This window comes from Lissotriton helveticus, chromosome 5_1 (genome assembly GCF_964261635.1).
Source record: "Lissotriton helveticus chromosome 5_1, aLisHel1.1, whole genome shotgun sequence".
Lineage (NCBI taxonomy): Eukaryota > Metazoa > Chordata > Amphibia > Caudata > Salamandridae > Lissotriton > Lissotriton helveticus.
The window spans coordinates 455,336,755-455,360,967 of record NC_136065.1 but is presented as its reverse complement, the minus strand read 5'-3'; the positions used below and the strand labels follow the sequence as shown (position 1 = coordinate 455,360,967).

General features: G+C 42.8%; 1 protein-coding gene across 1 annotated transcript in view; it reads left to right on the top strand.

Annotated features, from left to right (window-relative positions):
- Nucleotides 1–24,213, top strand: part of FRMPD2 (FERM and PDZ domain containing 2) — a 446,136-nt gene that overhangs the window by 290,879 nt on the left and 131,044 nt on the right. Inside the window, exon 32 of the mRNA XM_078640972.1 lies at nucleotides 2,373–2,431. Within this exon, the coding sequence (XP_078497098.1) occupies nucleotides 2,373–2,431 (59 nt within the window). The remainder of the gene's footprint in view (nucleotides 1–2,372; nucleotides 2,432–24,213) is intronic.

Sequence of the window (24,213 nt, the reverse complement as noted above, 5' to 3'; positions counted from 1 at the left end):
ACCCCTCTGATTTACCGATTCATAATTACCGAATCGGTAAAATTCGGTAATTATGAATCCGTAAATCAATCCTACCTACATCTGGCACTAGATGCGCTAAGAAATTTGCTTAGCCGCACTACCTTTAAAGACACTCAAACCTTCTTATTTTAAGGTAACCCCTTAAGACTCCGACCAAGAGAATTCCTAGGTAGTACGTGTTATAAATGCTTCGAGTTATTTATTGCCAGCCACTCACAGTGAACAGACTTGAGAAAGCTAAAACGCTGCAGGGCTTGACTAATAGGGGCTGAACATCTAGGGCCCGATGTAGGTAAATCCCATTTACCGATTTTGAAATACCGAATCCTACCGATTCGGTATTCAAAAATCGGTAAATGGGATGTAGGTCCCAACATCTGGATTCGTTACCGAATCCTTAACAATTCTTAAATGACCGATTTGGTAAATACCGAATCGGTAATGCCCATTCATTCCTATGGGCTTTGAAGCCCATAGGAATGATTAGGCATTACCGATTCGGTATTTACCAAATCGGTAATTTAAGAATTCACAAGGGTGCAGGGGGTGTCACTTTGACACCCTCTAGCACCCCCAAAACGGCCATGTGTGCAATGTGGCACACAGACATGCCCTAAGGGCACGTCTGTCTGTCACATGGCACATGTGTACATGCACAGATGTGCATGTACACAGGAATCGTTTTTTTACCATGGATTTGTATTCCATGGTAAAATACCGATTCTGTAAGCCATGTGCTGCCGGAACATAGGCTACCTACATTGCATTTTCGGTAATTTTACCGATTCGTTATCATTACCGAATCGGTAAATATTACCGACTCGGTAAATTCACCGATTCGGTAATGATAACGAATCGGTAAAATTAACGAAAATGTGCCCCTACATCTCCATAGCCCTTTACCGATCGGAAACGGCCGAAAATCGGTATTTTCGGCCGATTCCGATCGGTAAAGGGCTACCTACATCGGGCCCCAAATGTGTGTGTGGGGTAAAACTCTTAGCTACTGGCGAAGAGCTGAGAGTCAGGTTGGCAGTTGAAGGCTGTTAGGAGGATCAGTGCCGGATGGGGAACCAAAAGCAGCTCTGGTAACAATGCTCGAACGAGCCCCACTCCCTTCAACACCTTGCTCAATCTCTCTCTTTCCGTCCATCCAGTCTCGCTCTCTCTCTCTCTCTACTTCTCTTCTTCTCTCCGATCACTTTCTCTGTACCTTCATCCTCGCTCCCTCTCTCTCTCTTTTGAAGACTGCCCTGCCCTGCTACAATTAACCTCTGGAGCTGTGTAAAGTGGCATATGCAGCAGCAGCACTGGGCTTTTTAAAGTGGCTTCCAAAGCTCCAGCCCACCAGGGAAATGCCCGGTGGAAAATAGGCCTGTCAGGCCCTGACCAGGATCTCTGATTTTCCCAGATACTGATTATATATATGGGCCTGTTCTGATTCTCCCCTGCTTCTTCAGATGCAATGGTGTAACATCAAATGATGCCACGCTGGCAAGTTTGGTACCTTGAGTCAAGCAGGCCCTTGCTGAGGGGTAGTGCCCTCCTCCATGCACAGTAAGAGGCTACATAGGCTCATGCAATGCAACAGCGAGGACTGCAGGATATGCAAGTCTTGTTTGGTTGTACAAAGTATTCAAGACTCGGATGACGCTACCACCCTCGCCGCTATGTGGCAACTGTGACCTTCAGTCAGCAGGCCGTCGGAGAACTGCTTATGACCTCTATTCAGTGCATTGACAAGGGCCCTCCTTTCTGATTTTCCAGTTCCCACCTATGTATCTCTTCCCCTCGGGTCTTTAACTCTGTGTTAGTTCGGTATAAAGCGACACACAGGCAACCAACGCAACGCAGCACTAAACAGGACAGTCCCCGACCTCTCAGGCCGGGCCGCTCGCGGGCTGCAGCCGATAAAAGCTGTTAAGTGACGGGATTAATAATTAGTAGAGAAGGCCCCCACTGGCGTATCACTGAACATTTCTGTGAGTTATCTGTGCTCCTCTGCTCTGACTGATGCTTCTGACCCCGAGTTGCTGGGAGACTACCATCTGGGGGGTATATAGAGTGTGTGTGGGCGAGGGTGGGGGCAGAGGGCCGCGTCCGGTCCACTGCCCTGTCAGTAGCGCAGAAACGACAAGGACGCAGCCAGCAAACCCCCACACCTCGTACACGGAGAAGGTGCGTGTTTACGTAGAATATCTGTCAAATGCACATCTCTGCCAGGTCAGTGAGCACACGTCAGGCTGGTGACGTCAGCAGAGAACCGCCAGTACTCGAGGCGTTAACACCTGCCTAGTCAGGCCTGGATAGTTATGCGCGAGCTCAGGACTGTACCATTCATTGTCTTTCAGAAGGAACGACGTCCGAAGAGCAGACTGCGGAGCCGAACATACCTTCCACGCAGCCCGAGGTAAATCATATATGTTTTATGCTTCTCTATATCTATTTGCTCACCGAGTATATCAAACAGAAATGTTTTACAGATGCTCCATAAAATAGTATACCATAATTATGGCTCCCAGTTTTCCGTTTTTACTGATTTTTACAAATAAATACAGAGAGAAAACAATTTGTTTCCTGTCTGTATTTATTTTTAAATGCATAATACCAGACAATTGTGCTACTTGTGGGTGACTAACTATGCTGTCCTACATGAATTCCAGGTCAACAGATGAGCCACGGGTGGTAAAAATTGGGAAGAGATATCCTTAAATACAGGCATAGCTTAACATACTTGTTTATAATGCTAATATTTACCTGTAGGTGTAGTGTTTTGTTATTTTTGGCTTCCTAATTTTCCAAAAGGAGACAGGCATCAAAGTATGAGTGCACGTTTATCAGTTAAATATAGGTGGAAATGTACCATTTTACGACTCCATTTACTCTCAAAACACAAACTAAATACGGATAAATACCAATAACATGGGTACAAAATAAGTATGGATAAATACTGACGGAACTGTTAAAAAGATAAATACCATAAAACCGGGAGCCCTAGCCATAATTTAGGGTCTATAGAGAAGGGCTGTAAAGGAGAATCCTCCAGTAAACTATAGAACTTCCACCTACATCTCACGCAGCCTGGTTGACAAATGTAGAGGTTCACCAAGGTGCTGTAGTAACTCTCCCAAAAATGGCAGAGGTAACCCCACAGTACTACCAGTGGCACATTGGCCACCATGTTCAGCAAAGTTATCTCAAGGACTCCCGTCTGAAGGGTGGCGGACTTCCAGGAAAATAATTAACAGTGATATTTTGGTGGGCAATTGTAAGTGACCATTTTAGATGGTAAAAGTTCCTCCATCAGCGAGGGGGAGTTTCTGACAAAAGACCTCCCCCCACAAAGTCAGTGGCGTAATGCTAAATATGCCCCTCTTACACCCCAGAATGTGTTGAGGGGTCCCATGGACCGGGAAGTATCCCTGTGTCACAGGTATTCATATACCTGAGGCTGAATGTGGCCCCCTGTAGGGTGGGGCCCTCCTTGCACCTCCGGGACTGCAGGGCCTTTAATTACACCCCTACGCAAAGTTTCTCCTCCCATGGTAGAGGCAGATACACCTGTCACCTAGAAGACACACTCAAAAGACAGATGATTGTTTATTGTCACTTTGACGTCAGCTCTAAATTGGACATTTAAGTCCAGAGAATGGTCAGGGCGCCACCATGTGCTCATGACATCACTATAGGGCTGTTGTTATTTCAGGGTGACTAAATGAAAGAAAGTTTTGTTTGAGGGCAGTTTTAAAGGAATAGAAAGGGGCATGGGTATAAAAGTCATGTTGGTCACGTGACTAGAATGTGTGGGCCTGGGTGCAGAAGTATACAAAAGTGTGTGAGGCATGGATGGTCTGAACACACTTGTGGGTTGAACTGTGGTGCATAGTGAAAGAGTGCCTATCCCTGAGAGCCTTTACCTGATGGGACAGAGTGGTGTTACATATATAAGGGGACCCGTATTTGGTTTGTACGTTGGGTGATATCTGTTTGTTCAGGATAGGCTGGTATAGCTGATGTACTTGATGGAGTCAGTGACGTCTATATGGTTGATGTTGTAGATGGTGGGTTCAACTTGGGGAAGATATCGTCGTTTTTGTTTGTCCCCAGGTGTGGTGTATGTGGGTTATTGAGTCTTTGCTAGAAAAGATTATTATATCCTTAGTAAGACCAACATAGGGATGAAAGGGTTGCTGCTGTTCACAATGTATCAGAGGGTCTAATATAACAAGAAGGGGAGCGCTATATATACACCTAAAGAGGACTAACAATGACTACCTTCATCAACATACCAAGGAAATAATATACCAAGGAAATAAGGGTCACCCTCACATGGAGTCTAACCAGTGATCATATGAGGATTCCCATCAGTCACCACACGGAACCGCCCTTCATCATTTGGGTTCCTCTTGAGACCACTAATGATGTTATCTATTCTATTTCACATGGAGGGTTATGATGGCAGAATACCCTCCCATGATCAGATAGATTAACGTGGTCTCTCTTCTCAAACGGGGAGGATGTAGTAAAGAGGGAACTGATATCGTAGTGCAAAAATTAGTGAAAGTAAAACAAAACTAAGTGTATGTGAAATAAAATTGGATGAGGGGGTGCTGAGCGTAGCTTTATTCTGTTGCTACCCACTCCGCCAATGTTAAAAAGTAGACAGGGATAATCCAATAATTCTCGGATCATCTAATGTATTCTGGGGTCAACATGTTTCTGCAATGTGTGACAATAGTTGTCATTGCTTTCATCAGGACCATTATACAATATATGCTACTACGAATTTGTGCTCTCAAAGAAAAAAGAAGTGCTCAAAATTATAAATGAATTATAAATGATTCAAAACTCGATACTAGGATCACCTGTATCCACTAGATGTCTGTATCGATGGTTTCACCATTCCAATGAGGATATTGCTAGAAATAGTGAAAACATGAAGTTGTTATATCGTAGTCATTTAGAGCAAACATAGCGTTCCTGTGCTTGTACATCTATACTAGGTCACATTTATATAATCCTAGTGGGAAGTAACGTTCTTCCAGGCACACTCATAATGCCATTTCATATAGTGCACTGATCTCAACCTTAGAAATGAATTGTCAAAGTGACCAAAGGAGATTAACATCTTACCCCACTTGGAAGATGTATAGACCTCACCCCACCTGGCCACGGCTCAGGATGAAGGGGAAGCACCGCTCTGAAAGAAGGGCAAAAAACAGCAATGCTGAAAAAGCCACTTGATTCTAGTGTTTAACAGACAGTCACATAAAAGCGCCAATAGCGCTGCCCAATGCCCCTCTCACATGTCGTGATTGGCCTTTAAGCATGATAGTTTCTCAACTACAACAGCGTAAAATATGCACCCAGTCAAAGAATAAATCCAACAGCTTGTTGGGAGCATAGAGAGTCACTCGCACTTCGCAGTGCTTTAGCTAATTCTAATATTTTCGAAACTCTCGCTGAAGATATATGCAGTAAAATATACAAAGAATTATCAACTCACAGCGCTTGCAAGGGTTGTAAAGCACAGACACGCTACACGTCTCTCACCTGACCGTCGGTACTTCGAGTCGGTGTCTAAGCCGATCGGGGAGGTGTGGGAGTCCGCCTAAGCTGCCGTATATATCGGCGTGCATAATTGGACAGATGCGTGTCACATGGGTTGTTACATGGAACACGATTGGCTGGATTTTGCACCAATAGGGTTACAGTATTCTTGTGATCCAAAAGGTAAACAATGAGAGCACTCGAATACTCGGCAAGATTATCAGAATGGTATATAGCCCGAATTTTTTATAACATCCCAGCCTGCGCTAATACAGCAGACGATCCATACCGCAAAACATTGCTGTTGCTTAGATTATAACGCACGTGTTCTATCAGTTAAGGTGATCGCTTTTTATGAATGGTGATTTAGCGCAATGTGTTATAAAAAATGGGTGTTAATGTAGAGGGTATGGAGACTTGTTAGATCAAACCGTGTATATCATGTATATCAGACCGTGGATGACAAAACAAGAAAAAGGGAAGTATAGTTCAATTAATCAGGTCTATGCCCGCAGCAGTGTCAGAGCATTTAAGGCTGAAGATAGTACCATCAGCGGAGAAAAAACTTTATAGGTTGACCCATGGTATATCATCATTTAGCCCGCCACGGTTGGTACCCAATTTGAAAACCCATTTTTGTTCTTTCAACAGCAGAAATCTGCCTATGTCGGTGATATGTAGCGGAATGTTAGGCTGTTCAATAACTGTCCACTGGAATGCAGTGGATGGATGGCGTGCCTCAAGAAAATGATTCGTGAGTTTAGTGGCTTGCCTCTTGCACCTAATGTTGCTCTTGTGTTCCGATATCCTCACTCTGATCTTCCGAGTGGTCATCCCCACATATTTTAGTCCACAGGGACATGTGATTAGATATATTAAGTTGTCACTGTTACAGTTTGTGAACTTGTTTTGAATCCAGGGCCGTGTTGTGCCTATATCAATTTCTGTCGATTTTTTCGTTTGGGGGCAGGAATGACAAGAACCACATGGGTGGTGACCTATCACAGGAGGAAGGTCCCATAGTGTACCCAGAGCCCTGGGTTCTCTGTTGCGTGGTCTCGTGTGGATCAAACGGTCCCTCAAGTTTGGGCCTCTCTTGAAGGAAAACAGCGGCATCTGAATTGTAGACTCATCAGAGTTCAAAATGGACCAGTGGCGTTTAACAACTCTCTGGATCTTATTGGACAAGGTCCCAAAAGTGGTGACAAAAGTTAGTCTTTCCAGTGGAGGTTTTTGCACTGGGGGTTCCAAAAGAGCTGAGCGATTGTTGTTCCTGGCTCTTTTAAGCGACCGCTGCACTAACTTCTTCGGATATTCCCTAGATATCAGTTGGTTTTTTTAGGGTCATAGAGTGATTCTCAAAAGCTGCTGCACTTGAACAATTCCTATGAACTCTAAGAAATTGTCCGTACGGTAGGTTCTCCCGTAAGGATTTGGGATGGTGGCTTTTGAAACATAACAAAGAATTCCTCGCCATGGGTTTCCTGTAGAGTTCTGAGTGTAAACCCTCTGCAGTGGATGTAATGAGGAGATCCAGGAAAGCCAATCTGTCTTTCCCTATCTCTATGGTGAAACGAAGGAACTCATTCCTACTATTCAGCCATCCCAAGAACTCCAAACAGCTCTCACTTGTGCCTCGCCATATAACCAGGACATCATCGATGTACCTTTTCCAGGTTCTGATACATCGAAGGAAGGGGTTCGTGTTGGCCAACACGTGCCGTTGTTCGAATGAGTGCACATAAAGATTTGCCAGGCTGGGGGCGTAAACGCTCCCCATACTGGTCCCTGACACTTGGAGGTATATCGTGTCTTCAAATTTGAAAAAGTTGCGTTTAAGAGCTAGCGTGGCACAGGCCATGATAAAGCTCACAGGAGTCATACTTTCAAGAGTCTTAGATTGCAACAAGTACTCAATTACTTCCAATGTTTCGTCTTGAGGTATTGAAGTGTAGAGTGCCTCTACATCGAACGAAACCAGGAGATCCATGGTGCAGTCAAATTCAATTTCGGGTAAGAGGCGTAGTACGTCACTTGTATCTTTTAAATACGTCGGCATCTCTTGTACCATAGGGCGCAAGAAGAAATCGACGAATGTTGACAATGGTTCAAGAATTGAACCGCTGCCCGATGTTATGGGCCGTCCCGGTGGTGGTCTCTGTTCCTTGTGTATCTTGGGGAAAAAGTAAAAATAAGGTGTTATAGGGTGAGCAGTACATAAAAAAGAGGCTTCTTGGGATGTAATCCATCCCTCAGATAGAGCCTCCTCCGTCATGGTGGAGATGATGGTTTTTAGTTCCTCAGTTGGGTCAACATCAAGGGGGCGATATGATTTCCTATTGCTAAGTTGACGGAGACACTCGGAACGGTAAGTGCTGGTATCCATAAGGACCGTTGCTCCCCCTTTGTCTGCAGGTTTTATTGTCAATTCTTGACATGTAGACAAAGTTCTCACGGCCAGTTGTTCATCTTTGGGAAAGTTACAGAAGAATTTCTCCTGATTAGAGAATAGGTCCTCTATATTCCGCTCCAGGGCTTGTTCAAATGCCAAAACCTTAGGAGGCATGGCATGTGCGGGAGGATTGAAAGTCGATTTACGTTTCAATCCAGTGTTAGTCTCTCGTATCACTTCCAATTCTGATCTTGATTTATTAGCAAAGAAAAAATGTAGTCTAACTTTTCTTAAAAATTGGGCTAGTTCGAGACGAGTTTCAAAGTGGTCATTAACATGAGTTGGTACAAAACCTAGACCTCTATTTAGAGCTCTCTCCTCAGTGGGTGTCAAAACATGCTGGCTCAGATTGATCACAAGCCCGGATCCAAGGTGGTTGTTGTTGTACTCCTCAGGTTCCTGGTTGAGGTTGATGGCGGGCTGTAGTGGACCTGTGGTTGCTGCTGGCCTCTCTTTCTGCCTCGTGATCGACCTCGGCCCACGCCTAAAAAAGGCTGTCCTGAGAAATTGTTGGGAAATTGAGGTGGGAAAGGTCCCATATGGGGTTGGAACGGGCCCATTTGTTGTGGTCCCATCTGTGGAGGAAATGGAGGCCCACCATATTGCCATGTATTAGGGGGCCACCAAATAAATGTTTGGTTATGTTGGTTGCCTCTCCAATTGTTGCGGTAATTTCTCTTTCCTCTACCTCTTGGCTTTGGACCTTGATATGTGGACCCATTGTCGCTTCCTGAACTGGTATCATCGGAACTCGAAGTTCCGTAATTGGACCCATTTTTGCGTCCATTTGCTGTAAAGTCAGGAGGGACATAAGTGTCGCTTGTATAAGGATAAACCTTATCAAATTTGAATTTCTCCAAATCTTTGACAATTGACAATAAAACCTGCAGACAAAGGGGGAGCAACGGTCCTTATGGATACCAGCACTTACCGTTCCGAGTGTCTCCGTCAACTCAGCGATAGGAAATCATATCGCCCCCTTGATGTTGACCCAACTGAGGAACTAAAAACCATCATCTCCACCATGACGGAGGAGGCTCTATCTGAGGGATGGATTACATCCCAAGAAGCCTCTTTTTTATGTACTGCTCACCCTATCACACCTTATTTTTACTTTTTCCCCAAGATACACAAGGAACAGAGACCACCACCGGGACGGCCCATAACATCGGGCAGCGGTTCAATTCTTGAACCATTGTCAACATTCGTCGATTTCTTCTTGCGCCCTATGGTACAAGAGATGCCGACGTATTTAAAAGATACAAGTGACGTACTACGCCTCTTACCCGAAATTGAATTTGACTGCACCATGGATCTCCTGGTTTCGTTCGATGTAGAGGCACTCTACACTTCAATACCTCAAGACGAAACATTGGAAGTAATTGAGTACTTGTTGCAATCTAAGACTCTTGAAAGTATGACTCCTGTGAGCTTTATCATGGCCTGTGCCACGCTAGCTCTTAAATGCAACTTTTTCAAATTTGAAGACACGATATACCTCCAAGTGTCAGGGACCAGTATGGGGAGCGTTTACGCCCCCAGCCTGGCAAATCTTTATGTGCACTCATTCGAACAACGGTACGTGTTGGCCAACACGAACCCCTTCCTTCGATGTATCAGAACCTGGAAAAGGTACATCGATGATGTCCTGGTTATATGGCGAGGCACAAGTGAGAGCTGTTTGGAGTTCTTGGGATGGCTGAATAGTAGGAATGAGTTCCTTCGTTTCACCATAGAGATAGGGAAAGACAGATTGGCTTTCCTGGATCTCCTCATTACATCCACTGCAGAGGGTTTACACTCAGAACTCTACAGGAAACCCATGGCGAGGAATTCTTTGTTATGTTTCAACAGCCACCACCCCAAATCCTTACGGGAGAACCTACCGTACGGACAATTTCTTAGAGTTCATAGGAATTGTTCAAGTGCAGCAGCTTTTGAGAATCACTCTATGACCCTAAAAAAACAACTGATATCTAGGGAATATCCGAAGAAGTTAGTGCAGCGGTCGCTTAAAAGAGCCAGGAACAACAATCGCTCAGCTCTTTTGGAACCCCCAGTGCAAAACCCTCCCCTGGAAAGACTAACTTTTGTCACCACTTTTGGGACCTTGTCCAATAAGATCCAGAGAGTTGTTAAACGCCACTGGTCCATTTTGAACTCTGATGAGTCTACAATTCAGATGCCGCTGTTTTCCTTCAAGAGAGGCCCAAACTTGAGGGACCGTTTGATCCACACGAGACCACGCAACAGAGAACCCAGGGCTCTGGGTACACTATGGGACCTTCCTCCTGTGATAGGTCACCACCCATGTGGTTCTTGTCATTCCTGCCCCTAAACGAAAAAATCGACAGAAATTGATATAGGCACAACACGGCCCTGGATTCAAAACAAGTTCACAAACTGTGACAGTGACAACTTAATATATCTAATCACATGTCCCTGTGGACTAAAATATGTGGGGATGACCACTCGGAAGATCAGAGTGAGGATATCGGAACACAAGAGCACCATTAGGTGCAAGAGGCAAGCCACTAAACTTACGAATCATTTTCTTGAGGCACGCCATCCATCCACTGCATTCCAGTGGACAGTTATTGAACAGCCTAACATTCCGCTACATATCACCGACATAGGCAGATTTCTGCTGTTGAAAGAACAAAAATGGGTTTTCAAATTGGGTACCAACCGTGGCGGGCTAAATGATGATATACCATGGGTCAACCTATAAAGTTTTTTCTCAGCTGATGGTACTCTCTTCAGCCTTAAATGCTCTGACACTGCTGCGGGCATAGACCTGATTAATTCAACTATACTTCCCTTTTTCTTGTTTTGTCATCCACGGTCTGATATACATGATATACACGGTTTGATCTAACAAGTCTCCATACCCTCTACATTAACACCCATTTTTTATAACACATTGCGCGAAATCACCATTCATAAAAAGCAAGCACCTTAACTGATAGAACACGTACGTTATAATCTAAGCAACAGCAATGTTATGCGGTATGGATTGTCTGCTGTATTAGCGCAGGCTGGGATGTTATAAAAAATTCGGGCTATATACCATTCTGATAATCTTGCCGAGTATTCGAGTGCTCTCATTGTTTACCTTTTGGATCACGAGAATACTGTAACCCTATTGGTGCAAAATCCAGCCAATCGTGTTCCATGTAACAACCCATGTGACACGCATCTGTCCAATCATGCACGCCGATATATACGGCAGCTTAGGCGGACTCCCACACCTCCCCGATCGGCTTAGACACCGACTCGAAGTACCGACGGTCAGGTGAGAGACGTGTATGCGTGTCTGTGCTTTACAACCCTTGCAAGCGCTGTGAGTTGATAATTCTTTGTATATTTTACTGCATATATCTTCAGCGAGAGTTTCGAAAATATTAGAATTAGCTAAAGCACTGCGAAGTGCGAGTGACTCTCTATGCTCCCAACAAGCTGTTGGATTTATTCTTTGACTGGGTGCATATTTTACGCTGTTGTAGTTGAGAAACTATCATGCTTAAAGGCCAATCACGACATGTGAGAGGGGCATTGGGCAGCGCTATTGGCGCTTTTATGGGACTATCTGTTAAACACTAGAATCAAGTGGCTTTTTCAGCATTGCTGTTTTTTGCCCTTTTTTCAGAGCGGTGCTTCCCCTTCATCCTGAGCCGTGGCCAGGTGGGGTGAGGTCTATACATCTTCCAAGTGGGGTAAGATGTTAATCTCCTTTGGTCACTTTGACAATTCATTTCTAAGGTTGAGATCAGTGCACTATATGAAATGGCATTATGAGTGTGCCTGGAAGAACGTTACTTCCCACTAGGATTATATAAATGTGACCTAGTATAGATGTACAAGCACAGGAAAGCTATGTTTGCTCTAAATGACTACGATATAACAACTTCATGTTTTCACTATTTCTAGCAATATCCTCATTGGAATGGTGAAATCATCGATACAGACATCTAGTGGATACAGGTGACCCTAGTATCGAGTTTTGAATCATTTATAATTCATTTATAATTTTGAGCACTTCTTTTTTCTTTGAGAGCACAAATTCGTAGTAGCATATATTGTATAATGGTCCTGATGAAAGCAATGACAACTATTGTCACACATTGCAGAAACATGTTGACCCCAGAATACATTAGATGATCCGAGAATTATTGGATTATCCCTGTCTACTTTTTAACATTGGCGGAGTGGGTAGCAACAGAATAAAGCTACGCTCAGCACCCCCTCATCCAATTTTATTTCACATACACTTAGTTTTGTTTTACTTTCACTAATTTTTGCACTACGATATCAGTCCCCTCTTTACTACATCCTCCCCGTTTAAGAAGAGAGACCACGTTAATCTATCTGATCATGGGAGGGTATTCTGCCATCATAACCCTCCATGTGAAATAGAATAGATAACATCATTAGTGGTCTCAAGAGGAACCCAAATGATGAAGGGCGGTTCCGTGTGGTGACTGATGGGAATCCTCATATGATCACTGGTTAGACTCCATGTGAGGGTGACCCTTATTTCCTTGGTATATTATTTCCTTGGTATGTTGATGAAGGTGGTCATTGTTAGTCCTCTTTAGGTGTATATATAGCGCTCCCCTTCTTGTTATATTAGACCCTCTGATACTTCTGTTCGTCCAGTAATGTTGGGGCCGTATCAGAGTGTGGTCTCTAAAATCCCCCTTGACCCTCTTTAAATGTTTGTTGTTGTTGCTGTTCACAATGTGCCTAGGCAGAGTGGATTGGGTTAGTCTTGTTGTTGATAGTGCTCTGGTGGCATTGATATATGTGAGTGTTGCTTTGCGCTACCTAGTTTGCTAGACAAAGAAGTCAATAGTATGCATAAAGCTCAATTAGAGTAGGCACTGTTTGTGAGATCTTCAATGAAAACAATCATTTATTAGTATTTTTATGTGCTGCTTTTGTGTGGCCCACTATGGGTAATGCAACTAGTGTTCCCCAAGTAGAAGCCAGTTAGATTTAGCTCTGTTATTGGTAGTCTCCTTGCTGTAGCCAAAGTCAGATTGACATGTTGTATTTATGAGTGCAGTTTGAGAATGGGCCCCACCATGAATGGAACACTAAAGAAATGTGTTTTTGGAAATGTCAAAGAAGAGCCAAGTGATCACCAAATACGCGCAGCTGTGGAGTAAGTTGTAAGAAAGGGCACAAAGGCGAGCTAGAATAGAATCAGCAAGTACTCGGAATGAGAAATATAGCTGGATATCATGTATATGGAAATTAGCATGAAAACCAAATGAAGACATAATAGAAGATAGTTGAGTTCTGTAGGATGGAAAGAGTAGAGGACCAAACATTTAGCTCAGAGATACATCTTAAGTAAATGGATCCATAAGTTCCAGAACACAGAAAATTAATAACCGGTTAAATAAAAATAAATCCAGGAAAGAACCCAACCGTATATACTCATATAGTGGAAATAACCTAACATACTCAAAGTGTGAAGAGAAGATAGTTGAGAAAGGTGAACAACAGTCTTAATTAGTGTAAGCTCCACAGATGGGACCACAGGTGGAAGGGATGCAGATTTTGGTGATTTTGAGGAGCAAAGACACGGATAAGTCAGGTTTTAAGGTTGTCTCCGAAATTATGAACATTTTTTTCATGCATGCCAATGACACATGCTTGCGTTTTAATGCAAGACCAGCATGGGTTTCATTGCAGCCTTGAACAGGGAATGCAAGTGCCGACCAGCCACCCAAATTGGGATGGCAGTCCAACACCTTTTTTGGCTTTGCCAACACCTCCTATGACATTCCAGATGGGAAAGTGTTGGATGCCTCTGCGATTGAAAAGGCCATCTTGCCTGGTCCTCCTTATATGGCTGGGAAGCTTGGGAGAATGCAGTTTTTCCCTTTTACCTCTTTCTCTATATTAGCCTCTTAGAGATAGATCTAGAACTTATAGATGACAGCAGAGCAGCAGAAACGTTGAACTTTTATTGAATATTCAGAGCATGAAAATCAAGACGTAGAGAAGTTTGGCCAAACAAAGGACTTAGCTGAGGCTTTGCTGAAGATATGTATGTGTTTGAGTGGGCATTGTATCTGTGAGTGTGTGTGTATGTTTGTGCATTTGTGATTTCTATCTGTATTAGTGTCTGTATGTGTTTGGCATCTATCACTGTGTGGAAGTGTGTGTGTTTTGTATCTAAGTGAAAGAGTGGATGTGGATGTGTTTTTGTGTTTGAAAGGGAGTGAGATGGGTGGCCTATTGCCTTTTGGTAGATAGGCTCTGGATTGGTGTGAGCTCATATGAGTGTTGCTGTTGGTGAAATATTATAGCTGAAGGGACAGTGTTAGTTACTGCTGGGTAGGTGGCCTGCCAGTAGCTACTCGTAGAGTTGGATGATCCTCTACATATCCGGAGTACCCTCTTCATTTCTCTTACCTTCATGTGGTTTTGTGGTGGTTGCTGGGAGTCCACCTAAATATGAAAGTGCTTGATGTATCTAGACCTAGAAGAGGTGTGGCATAAAGTGGCAGAGAGGTGAAGCTGTCAGTAAGCTGACATATCCAGTTTATTTTCCCTATTGCTGTTTATTGAGGGCTTAATGAGAAGTGGCCTCCTTTTCATTCTATCCCATTGGTTGTAGTTGTCTTCTTGCTCTCATTTCATAACACTGTATTGTTTGTCATTTTATGTGACCCTATGATGTCTCTAATACTTTGCTCCTTTCTTTGTGTCATACAACACCTTCTACATTTTCTTCTGCCTTTCCAAATAAGCTTTAAAAACATATTGTATATGTGCAGCTGTAAGCAGTGATGCAATTGCCGCCATAGTTTTGGAATTCCCATAGGGTCTACGTATTTTAATGTAATGCTCCAAGACAGCGATTACTTTCAACATATAGCTGTCCCTTGCATTGCATATGCCTATTAACAAGTACGAGATTGGCAGATGCTTCAGTACTCAAGGGGCGCAAGTTGAGAGCGAGCCCTACATACTCATCTGATGAGAGCGGCTTGTGCAATGACTTTCCAAGAACAAAGTGTGCTTTTGAGCCGTTTGACTAAGGTGTGGCACTCTCTATTTCTCTGTCAATACAGAATGTCCACTCAGGGGTGTGGCTTCAAGGGGGTTGTTTGAGGTGTGACATCCCTCAAATAAATTATCTCATGGCTTGGAAGTTGAGTCTGGGTGCCCTGAGTCGGCTCTTCTATGTCTGTGTTTGGTCTTCTCATTGTCCTGATTATCACTAGGAAATTTTTCAGATCAAAAACCTAAATATACATAGTGACCGGTTTACCAAACAAGTATCAAATACGCACCCATATAAGTGTTCTTGAATGGATTCAACTATACTACTTTTTAAACAAATATTGGCAGTAGTAGGCGTTTAAATCTGCGCCAATCTGAGGTTTGCAGGCTTACTCCTGGCAATCAAACACGCAAAAGGTGATGGGACGGATGCTTGCAAATAATAATATAATCACTGGCAATTGCTTAGGTTAGTATTCTGAATCATTGTTATTTGCCCATTATGCCACTCTAGACAAAGGGGACTTATTTTAGACTTTGATGGGCAGACAGTGTGGAAGAGGACTTCACGTCAGCCACACTGCCTTTACTTCGCGGGAAAAATGTATAAGTATCGCAGGTATGTCTATACACCGGCAGGAAATGCAGTCATGGCAGTTCCTGTCAATGTAGGAAAAGTTTGATGGATGGCTCTGTTAAACATGAAGGCCTACCATCAGACTTTTCCAAAGTTTTTAATATTTCAAAAAGTAACTCCTGAAGAGGAAGTTTGCATTTGAAAACTAAAAACTAAAAGATCTCATACCATGGGAGACTCATAATCAGGTGGGCAGACCTTGAGTTTCGGGGACTGGGAACCTTGTCACCATTGTGATGAAGTACCCTGTCCACCAAACTCTAAATCAGCACCAGAGGCCCACCTGATGCAAATCAGTACTGACCCTGCTCATCATGGAAACAGTCTATCTCAAACTTTGGGCACCCTACTGATTCAACTTGTGGTACACTCCTTTTTTTTAGTTGGGAAATTTGAGATTCTCATCTTTGAATCTCACTAACTAAGCTATGCCTCTGTGTCAATGTAAATACTACAGTAGTTACGAAATGGAGATTTATATAGTAGAAGCATTGTGTATTACATCCTTGTTCATTTATAGTAGTGACTGAGAGATAATCAGATTAGACAATATTTAATTTCTAGTAGCCATGCAGCACTTACTTGGAGACGTGAGATGGGTGAATGTGAGGGTAGGAGTGACGAGGAGCAAGGAGCCCCGATCAACGAGGCAGCGAAGCAGTGAAGCACCAGGAAGATGAGAAAGGGGCAAGAGGTCTTTTGTACTGGCCACGCAGTCCTTTTCCACATACTATTTTTCAACAGTTTGCGGCCCTTCTGATATTAGCGGCTGCTTCTGCCAGCTTTCACCTCGTGCTTCCACATCGTGACATCACGCATTGCCATCACCATCTCCCCTACGCTTTACATGCTGCCAGTTTATGAGCTGGTACTTTGAGTCATCAGGTATTTCAGAGAGTGCTACAGAAAGAACCTGAGGTGAGCAAAAGAAGGATAGCAGATGCAGAAGGCAGCAGCAGGTGCAGAGTCAGCTCAGTCAACTTCAGGTGCCATGGCGAAGGGTAGAAGGCTGGTAGTGCAGAAGCGGCCGGTTTAGTGACCTGTGTGTGGTTAATGTGCAGCAGCACCCCCCTGAAAGAGCCAGATTCATGCCCACACTAACATACCATCATTTGTATCTGCAGGGGGTCCAAATCTACCTAAATCAGTGAGCAGGTAGAGGTGATGGCTGGGCACTATTTCCTGGCCGTGACCTACTCCTCTTTTGTCGATTGAGTCTTCTAAATGCTTTAAGAACTGCTTAACTTTCGGCCTGCTTTCAGTCACTGGGGCCAGTCGTTGAGTTCTACTGAACTGTTGAACTGTTGTGATCCGTGTTTTGGAACCCCAGGGAGACCATAGTGTCCATCGTGTTGATGAACGGTGGAGGGCTGATGAGGAGGCACAGAGGAGTGTAACAAGCTGTGTAAGTACCAGCCCAACTTCATAGCACAACTGTGCTGCGAAGTGCTCGTGCCCCGTATGCCTCTCCGGGGTAAGAGCTACGCACCCTAAAACCCAAGGACCTAATTGACCTGGTTGTCCTTCTGCATCCTACCTCTTGTTTGTAAGTGTGCACAGTTGGGCCTGCTCCCACAGTCTGTCTGCCCAGTCCGCCTTGATGTCTGGGGCACGTACCAGCTGATTTCATTGGAGCTCCCAGTTGTCAGTTTCCATTAGGGGTCCCCTAAGGTGAGCGACTAGGATTGGAGCTCCAGTAAGGGATGCATCAAGGTGTGACAGCACTGTGGTAGGGGGTGGTCGCTGATTTCTACAGGGTGTGAGGGGCTAATCAGAGAGGCAAATGGCTGGCGACTCTGAGTGTCTTCGTTGCCCTCATTACTCAAAGTTCTTTTCTGTGTGAGCTAAGGCTGGCAACCACTTTAAGTTCATGAATCAGTTTCTCCAAATGGTGAAATCTTACTTCAAGATTGGCTCATCCATCTTGGTGTTTAATAAAAAATATGTTGGGTAACATCTTAGTATCATCTGAGTCTGAAAAAATTATGAAGTGTAAACTATCATCATCAGCAGCCAAGTCCTGTCTAAGGTTCACATCAGGTAACCTATCCCAAAGTAACATTGGTATCCGTATTAAGGAAAAGTAGACACTAGAGAGCAAAAGTCCTATAAGGATCCTTAGAGCAAGGATAATGAAGAAGAAGGATTTAGCAAAAAAACATAATGTTTTAAGAACAAGCAGACAGTACTGACACAATGTCTGTTCTCACCTGGTCTTGGAGATAAGCTAGGTAAAGTTATGGAGGAAGTTAGGGCAAAAAAGCTGATGGATGATCCTAGACAATAATAACGATAAATGAAATATTTGGTAATCAACCAATGAGGAGAACACAAAAAAGCCAAGATTATCTCTCTGATAATGCAAGGGAAAGCCTTTGGGTAATGGAATAGATTGTCAAACGCAGAATAACAAGCAGGTGGAAATAGATCATGCAAAGAAAAATCATATGAGCAGAAAAGGCTCAATTAGAGATTTTATGTGTCCTAAAACACGTTTTAAGTGGGCCACTCACAAAAACAGCCCAAATAAGATTTAAAAGTCATCATCCTCCTGATCCTGAGATCTAGGTAAAATATCTTTCTTACAAGTGATCTTTAAAAAATCGAGCGCTTCGGAAGAAAATGACTTGCAAAATAAAGAATACAAAGGAGTTAGACTGATGGAGGGCCATGATGTTGCTGTAAATCCACAGGGGCGTTCTCCATCCTCTTCTTCCATAATAAACACACAGGGCCCATCGCCCTATGAGTATACACACAGTTATAGATAGTAGTAAGAGTATAATATCTGTGTCACCATCATCGTCACACAGAAGCAAACTTTTTCCATTGATGTGCAGAGTCTCTGATGATAATACCAAGGTTAACCTGGACATTGAGCCAAATGTTATAGACCAGCTAGCACTTGTTATGCTAGAGGTAGGCTCTAAAATGAGTAAGGTTGAAGCAAAGAAGCCCAGTGTGTTGGAGATTTAACAGGTCAGATTTAATGTTTTAAGTGAAAAATTAATATTGGAGAATATTGTAAATGCTGATGACATACTCAAAAGCTTTAGAAGACATGTTATTATGCTCTATGCTCGTGTGGATGCTAAGGTAATGGAAAACTAGCCAGAGTTCTAGCCCCATATGAGATATGAGCCACAATCCAACAGAGGGGGCAGGTTACTGCAGGAAATAACCCTCCCATACATGCAGGATCATTGATTGCTGTATGATATTAGTGACATTTCCTGTGAGACCAGTATACCAGCAAATAATGAGATACCCCTAGAAGGCGAGAAAACTGAACACAGCAAGTAGGGCAGAATAGGTGAAATAGAACATATTATGACTTTGTTAGCCCAAATAAAAAAATCTTGGAATCTGTGGTTCAGTTCTTGACAAAATTAGTGAAAGACTCCAACCACAATGGTGATGCAAATCTTTTCATATTATAGCATCTACTAGAGTCTAGGACCAGGGTTAAAAAGATTACATTGGAAACCCAAATTAATATGGAGAGTGGAAAAATTACCCAAAGTATAGTGGGAGAACTTAAATCCAGTGATATACAAGAGAAAATGAGTCAGACTTCATTGAATGGGACTGGTACCCACAAACGCGCCCCAAATGTAAGGTGTAGTATACAAGAAGACGTTAGTGTTACCCCTAAAACAACTGATGTACTAAGAAGAAAGTAGAATCCCTAGTATTTAGTAAAGGAAAAAGTAAGACATATGTTACAACCCACAAAATACAGCCTAAGATTGTTGAGCAAGTCTTTCCAATTTTTCAAAATCAGAAGAGGCCCTCTCTAAGACAAAAGAAGAAGAAAAAAAAATCTCTAGGAAAAGCAGAAGAATAATTAGGTTTGATTTGTCAACTCTAAATTATACTGAGGATCCAATCCGAAACAGGTCTAAAAGGAATAACAGAGGTACTGGACTCAACTGTTGCCCAATTCTTTCTCATATACTTTGTGGAAAAAGCGAAATTTGAACAAAGACCAGAGATAACATCATAAGTAGTTAATCACTTAAAATATGTTACACCACGAACCCTGAAACTAGAACTCATTAAAGTAGAGCACCTCTCTACCCCAGTCATTTTAGAAAACATCAGTGAACAAAAAGGGAAAACAGACCCGAAACTTACCAATAGAAGTAGTGGCAAGCAAATAAATCAGATCATAGAGCCTACTCAAATAACTAGTATACTCCCAATCATTCAGTCGAATATCAAGGAGGGTTTATCAAGGTTATATATGTCAGTGGTAACAGAATGTGCAGGAGAAGCAGAAAGTGAGAACCATTTAGTATGTTGCCCTACAAAAGATTGCACACTTAAAATAGTGGATATTTTTGCAGATTAGGGTCATGAGCTATTAGCTATACCTAAAAAGCTCAAAAATACTTTCTATCTTTAAATCACTCCAAAAGCTTTCTAAAATAGCCTTAAAAGATATCAAACTGGTTTATCTCCCATGAGAAAACGAGCAATATATGACCTGGCCACATGCCCTAGTCTATTTTTACTCAAGATCTGTTGCTAATGAGGTATTAGCCTCAGTTGACGACTTGAGACTTTCAGGTTACGATGTACACTAAAAGTTTAAATGGATAAGGCAAGGCACTTTCCGGTGAAGGATGAGAAATGGGGTAATTCTCAATGCTGGAGGCATGCTATTGAGTAGAGATTAGGTAACAACGTTACCCCAATTCATAATATGCCTTCAGGTGAACTAATTATAATCAGGAAATAGGCATCTGAAAGTCATATTTATACCAATGATAAAGGAGGTGCCTCAATCAAGAAGATTGGACATGAATAGCTGCAGCCATAAATCTGGACCATCCAGTCTCAAAGCCATTATTACTGAAGCCCTGAAAACACTTTTATGCACATAATTTCATTGATTGCGGGCCTGAAGACACACTGGAAATCCCTAACATCTCTGCTTTCACAGAAAGACATTACTGTTGTGGCATTGCAGGACACGTGGGAAACAGAAAACGTTATGATGAACGATTATCTCACTTATTCTTTAAAAGCAGTAAAATGTAAGTATGGTAGACCATTAGGTGGGCTAAAGCTTTCAGTAGATGTTAGGAAATCATTGAGATGTGTGTAAATAATGTAAGAATTCACAGATTTTATTACCGTAAAAAATCTGGAACGCAGATGTCTAATAGATGTAGTACTAGAAGCAGTAGAATGAAGTTAATAATTGTAACTTCATATTTTCCCCCTAAAAAATCCCAAGAGAAGTTATTTAGAGATCTCATATATCTAATAGCAAAAATCGAGGCAAGCTACTCAAAGCCCCCATATTACTGCGGGAAGATTGTAATGCAAAATTTCAAAGTGCACCATCTCTCAATGAGCTCCAGCAAGAATAAGAGAGGACAAAGAGCGATCAACGTGGGAGAAACACATTTGATAATGGTAGATGATCTTTAATAGACTGCGGCAGTTCCCATAGAACATTTCCATCTTATATGCGATATGGAGATTGGAGATTCGTTAGAAAGTGGCCATAAGTGCTTGAGCCTAACTTTATTTATTGGCGGCTCCTCCACAATTCAGCAGTCAGACTTCTTGTCGGGCATTCTCCTGACCGCTGCGAGTGCGGTAGGTGGTCCGACTGCCGACATCAGAATAAGCCCCTAGATAGGCACCTGGGAGAAGCTATGTCGAAAAATAGCCATACACAGTTCAATGCTGGGCCCCTCCATTTGCTCTAGTAGGCCTATGACTCAAGAACTGTTTCTCCAACATCACCCCTCTTAGTCTTCAGGACATTGTTCCAGGAATCTCACTCTCTCTGGAGGTCCAACAGGTTCCTGGAGGTCCTTCGCCCATGGCCGTCCCATGTACAATGCAGACTGTATCTACTATCACCTTAGACAGCTTGGTCTGATCTGCACTTAAGAGACCTAAATCTTGGACCACTGTGACTATCTTAAGTTCTAGGCCTCTCTAGTATTACTTATAGCTCTTGGGATGCATCTGGTTTAGCAATATGCACAAGGGTTTCACCATCTGTTGCTCTTGTTGATGAGGAGTGTTCCACTGCACCCATACTGTTTACCTCTGTGGCCATTGTCTATGTTTGTGCTTTATCACAAACCACTGCTCCATCCCAGCCTCAGAGTACATCTGAATGATCAGCAGTGAGAGGGGGTGCAGGAGTGGGGACTCTCAGATAGGAAGACAAAGCAACAGAATTGCGGTAAAGATGACACCCAATCAGTTCCAGGGGGAGGGGACGATATAGAGGTAGTGTGGCCCCCCTTATTCAGAGTGTCATCTATACTGTCAGTTCGAGGGACAGACGTTTATCGCTGCCAGTCTCCCTGCACCTCATGCAGCAATAGCAACTTATTATATACCAGCACTCATTATTTGATGCATCCATTCTTTTCTTTGCTAGCTGCCAGTAGAATGGGCAGGGAGGGGCAAACCTCACCAGAAGTTATCATCACGCTCCTTGCGCTGCCCTTATGGATCTACATATCTCTGGTCCTGTAGTCTTGAGGTACTTCTTGTTCCCCCTTCACCCTGCGCCCTTGTTCATATTCACCCAGCTGGCTTTAGGAAACACTTCCCCATGTTGGATGGGTGTCTTGCCCTAAAAGGAATTGTGGAGGACTATACTGTCAAGAGGAGCGTACTGATCTATTCTTTGTATATTTATCTATTTACGGCGTTCAATACCATAAATTGTGACCGCTTGTAGGATAAAATGGCAATCGAAATATCTTACTGGCCCTGTTGAAATTGATGAAGCAACTACATGATGCCGCTTGGACAAGGGTGGTAGTTGGAAACAACGGCTTACTGACCCAAATAATTTATACACCAAACGGATTATGTCACCGCTGTATGTTGGCCCCTCTCCTCTTCTCTAAATACATTGCAGATGCACCTTAAGTTTAAAATCAAACACACTCTCTTCCCCTAACAATTTGGGGTGAACCTATGTTGTCAATCGTTTATGCTGATGATACAATTCAGTTGGATCTGACCCCAGTTGGTACCCTCCTCTTGACAGTATAGTCCTCCACAATTGATTTTAGGGCAAAACACCCATCCACCATGGGGAAGTCTTTCCTAAAGCCAGCTGGGCCATCGGTTAGACTTCGTCTTCTCTCACCCAATCCTGTAAGGAGTGTATCTAGCGCTTAGTATATATTTTGCTGGGTATATCCAATATAGTAATCATACAATCATTTTTAGGTGAAGAGTGTGCACCTTTTGCTATATATTGGCATCATATAGATCCCCTTCCAAAACTCAGTAGTTATGTGACCCTTTATTATGGCGGCAAAGACTGGAGTTATAATTTTGGCCCATTTCCTGGGTGTAGCCTTTAATATATAGTACATAACCCAACAGGGCCTTGAGCCTGTGAACTTTGCGAGATAATGATTAGTTTAATTTCTTTTACGGATTATATAAAATCTTCCGAATTAGCTTGAGTAATAAGACACTGTGAGTTTTATATTAATTAATATCAGTGTATGTTGGTTATCTTTACTCTTATTTTGTACTCCATAGAGCTCTGTTATGTATTTGCACCCTTCCTCTTCAGTGACTGGAGGGACATTAATTTCCTTCCATGCCCCCATGGTTTTACTTACAATATTCCAAAACAATTTGGTATTCCTGAGTCTGAGAGCTGCTATCGTTTCAGTCCACACTTTCTCTTTTTCTATCGAGGCAATCTTTTTAGGTTTGTTTTTATAACCCTTTCCTTTTTTTTTTTTTGTTTCTTTTTATTATCATTTTTACATTAATTTTTTGCAAGCAAAGCAGGATTAACGCATTAATAATGATCTCTCCGATCAGCATTTATATACATACAGTTGCAGAAAACACTAACAGGCAAGGGGGAGAGAAAAAAAAAAAAGGGAGAGAAAAAGGCCCAGTCTACCATCAGTAAACACAGAATAAATCCCATTCAAGTTTATCAGATAGTAAATACAGTAGCAACATATAATTATCAGGTCAGCTCCCCCTGGATCCATTGCCGAACTGGGTCCCAGATCTTCGTTCCCAGCGATCTTTTCTTTTTACCCTTTGTACTATATATAGCTTCCTCTATATTATACGCAGCTAATAGGCGTGCTCTCCATGCTTCGAATGGAGGGGGGGAGGAGCTAATCCATTCTTGAGTAATACAAGCTCTCAATATAGCCATAGATATAAATATAAGCCCTTTATGCCCCTCTGGTAGGACTTCAGCAGTTACTCCAATTAAGACATATTCCCCCGTTAAATTGAGGGGATAACCTAGCACTGTAATCAAGAATGTCTGAATTGCCTTTATAAACGGAGCTAGCGATGGACATGTAAAAAACATATGCAGTGAATCAGCAACATGGCACCCACACCTATTACAGGTTATACCCACCGTCGCACCCCATTTTGAGACTTTTAGAGGTGTATAATAAAGGTCAAATAAAGCCATGTAGTGCTGTGTACGAGCTCTGCCAGTGACCAACACAGTGTTAGCTAGTGTGATTGATTCCTCAAAACAAATAGT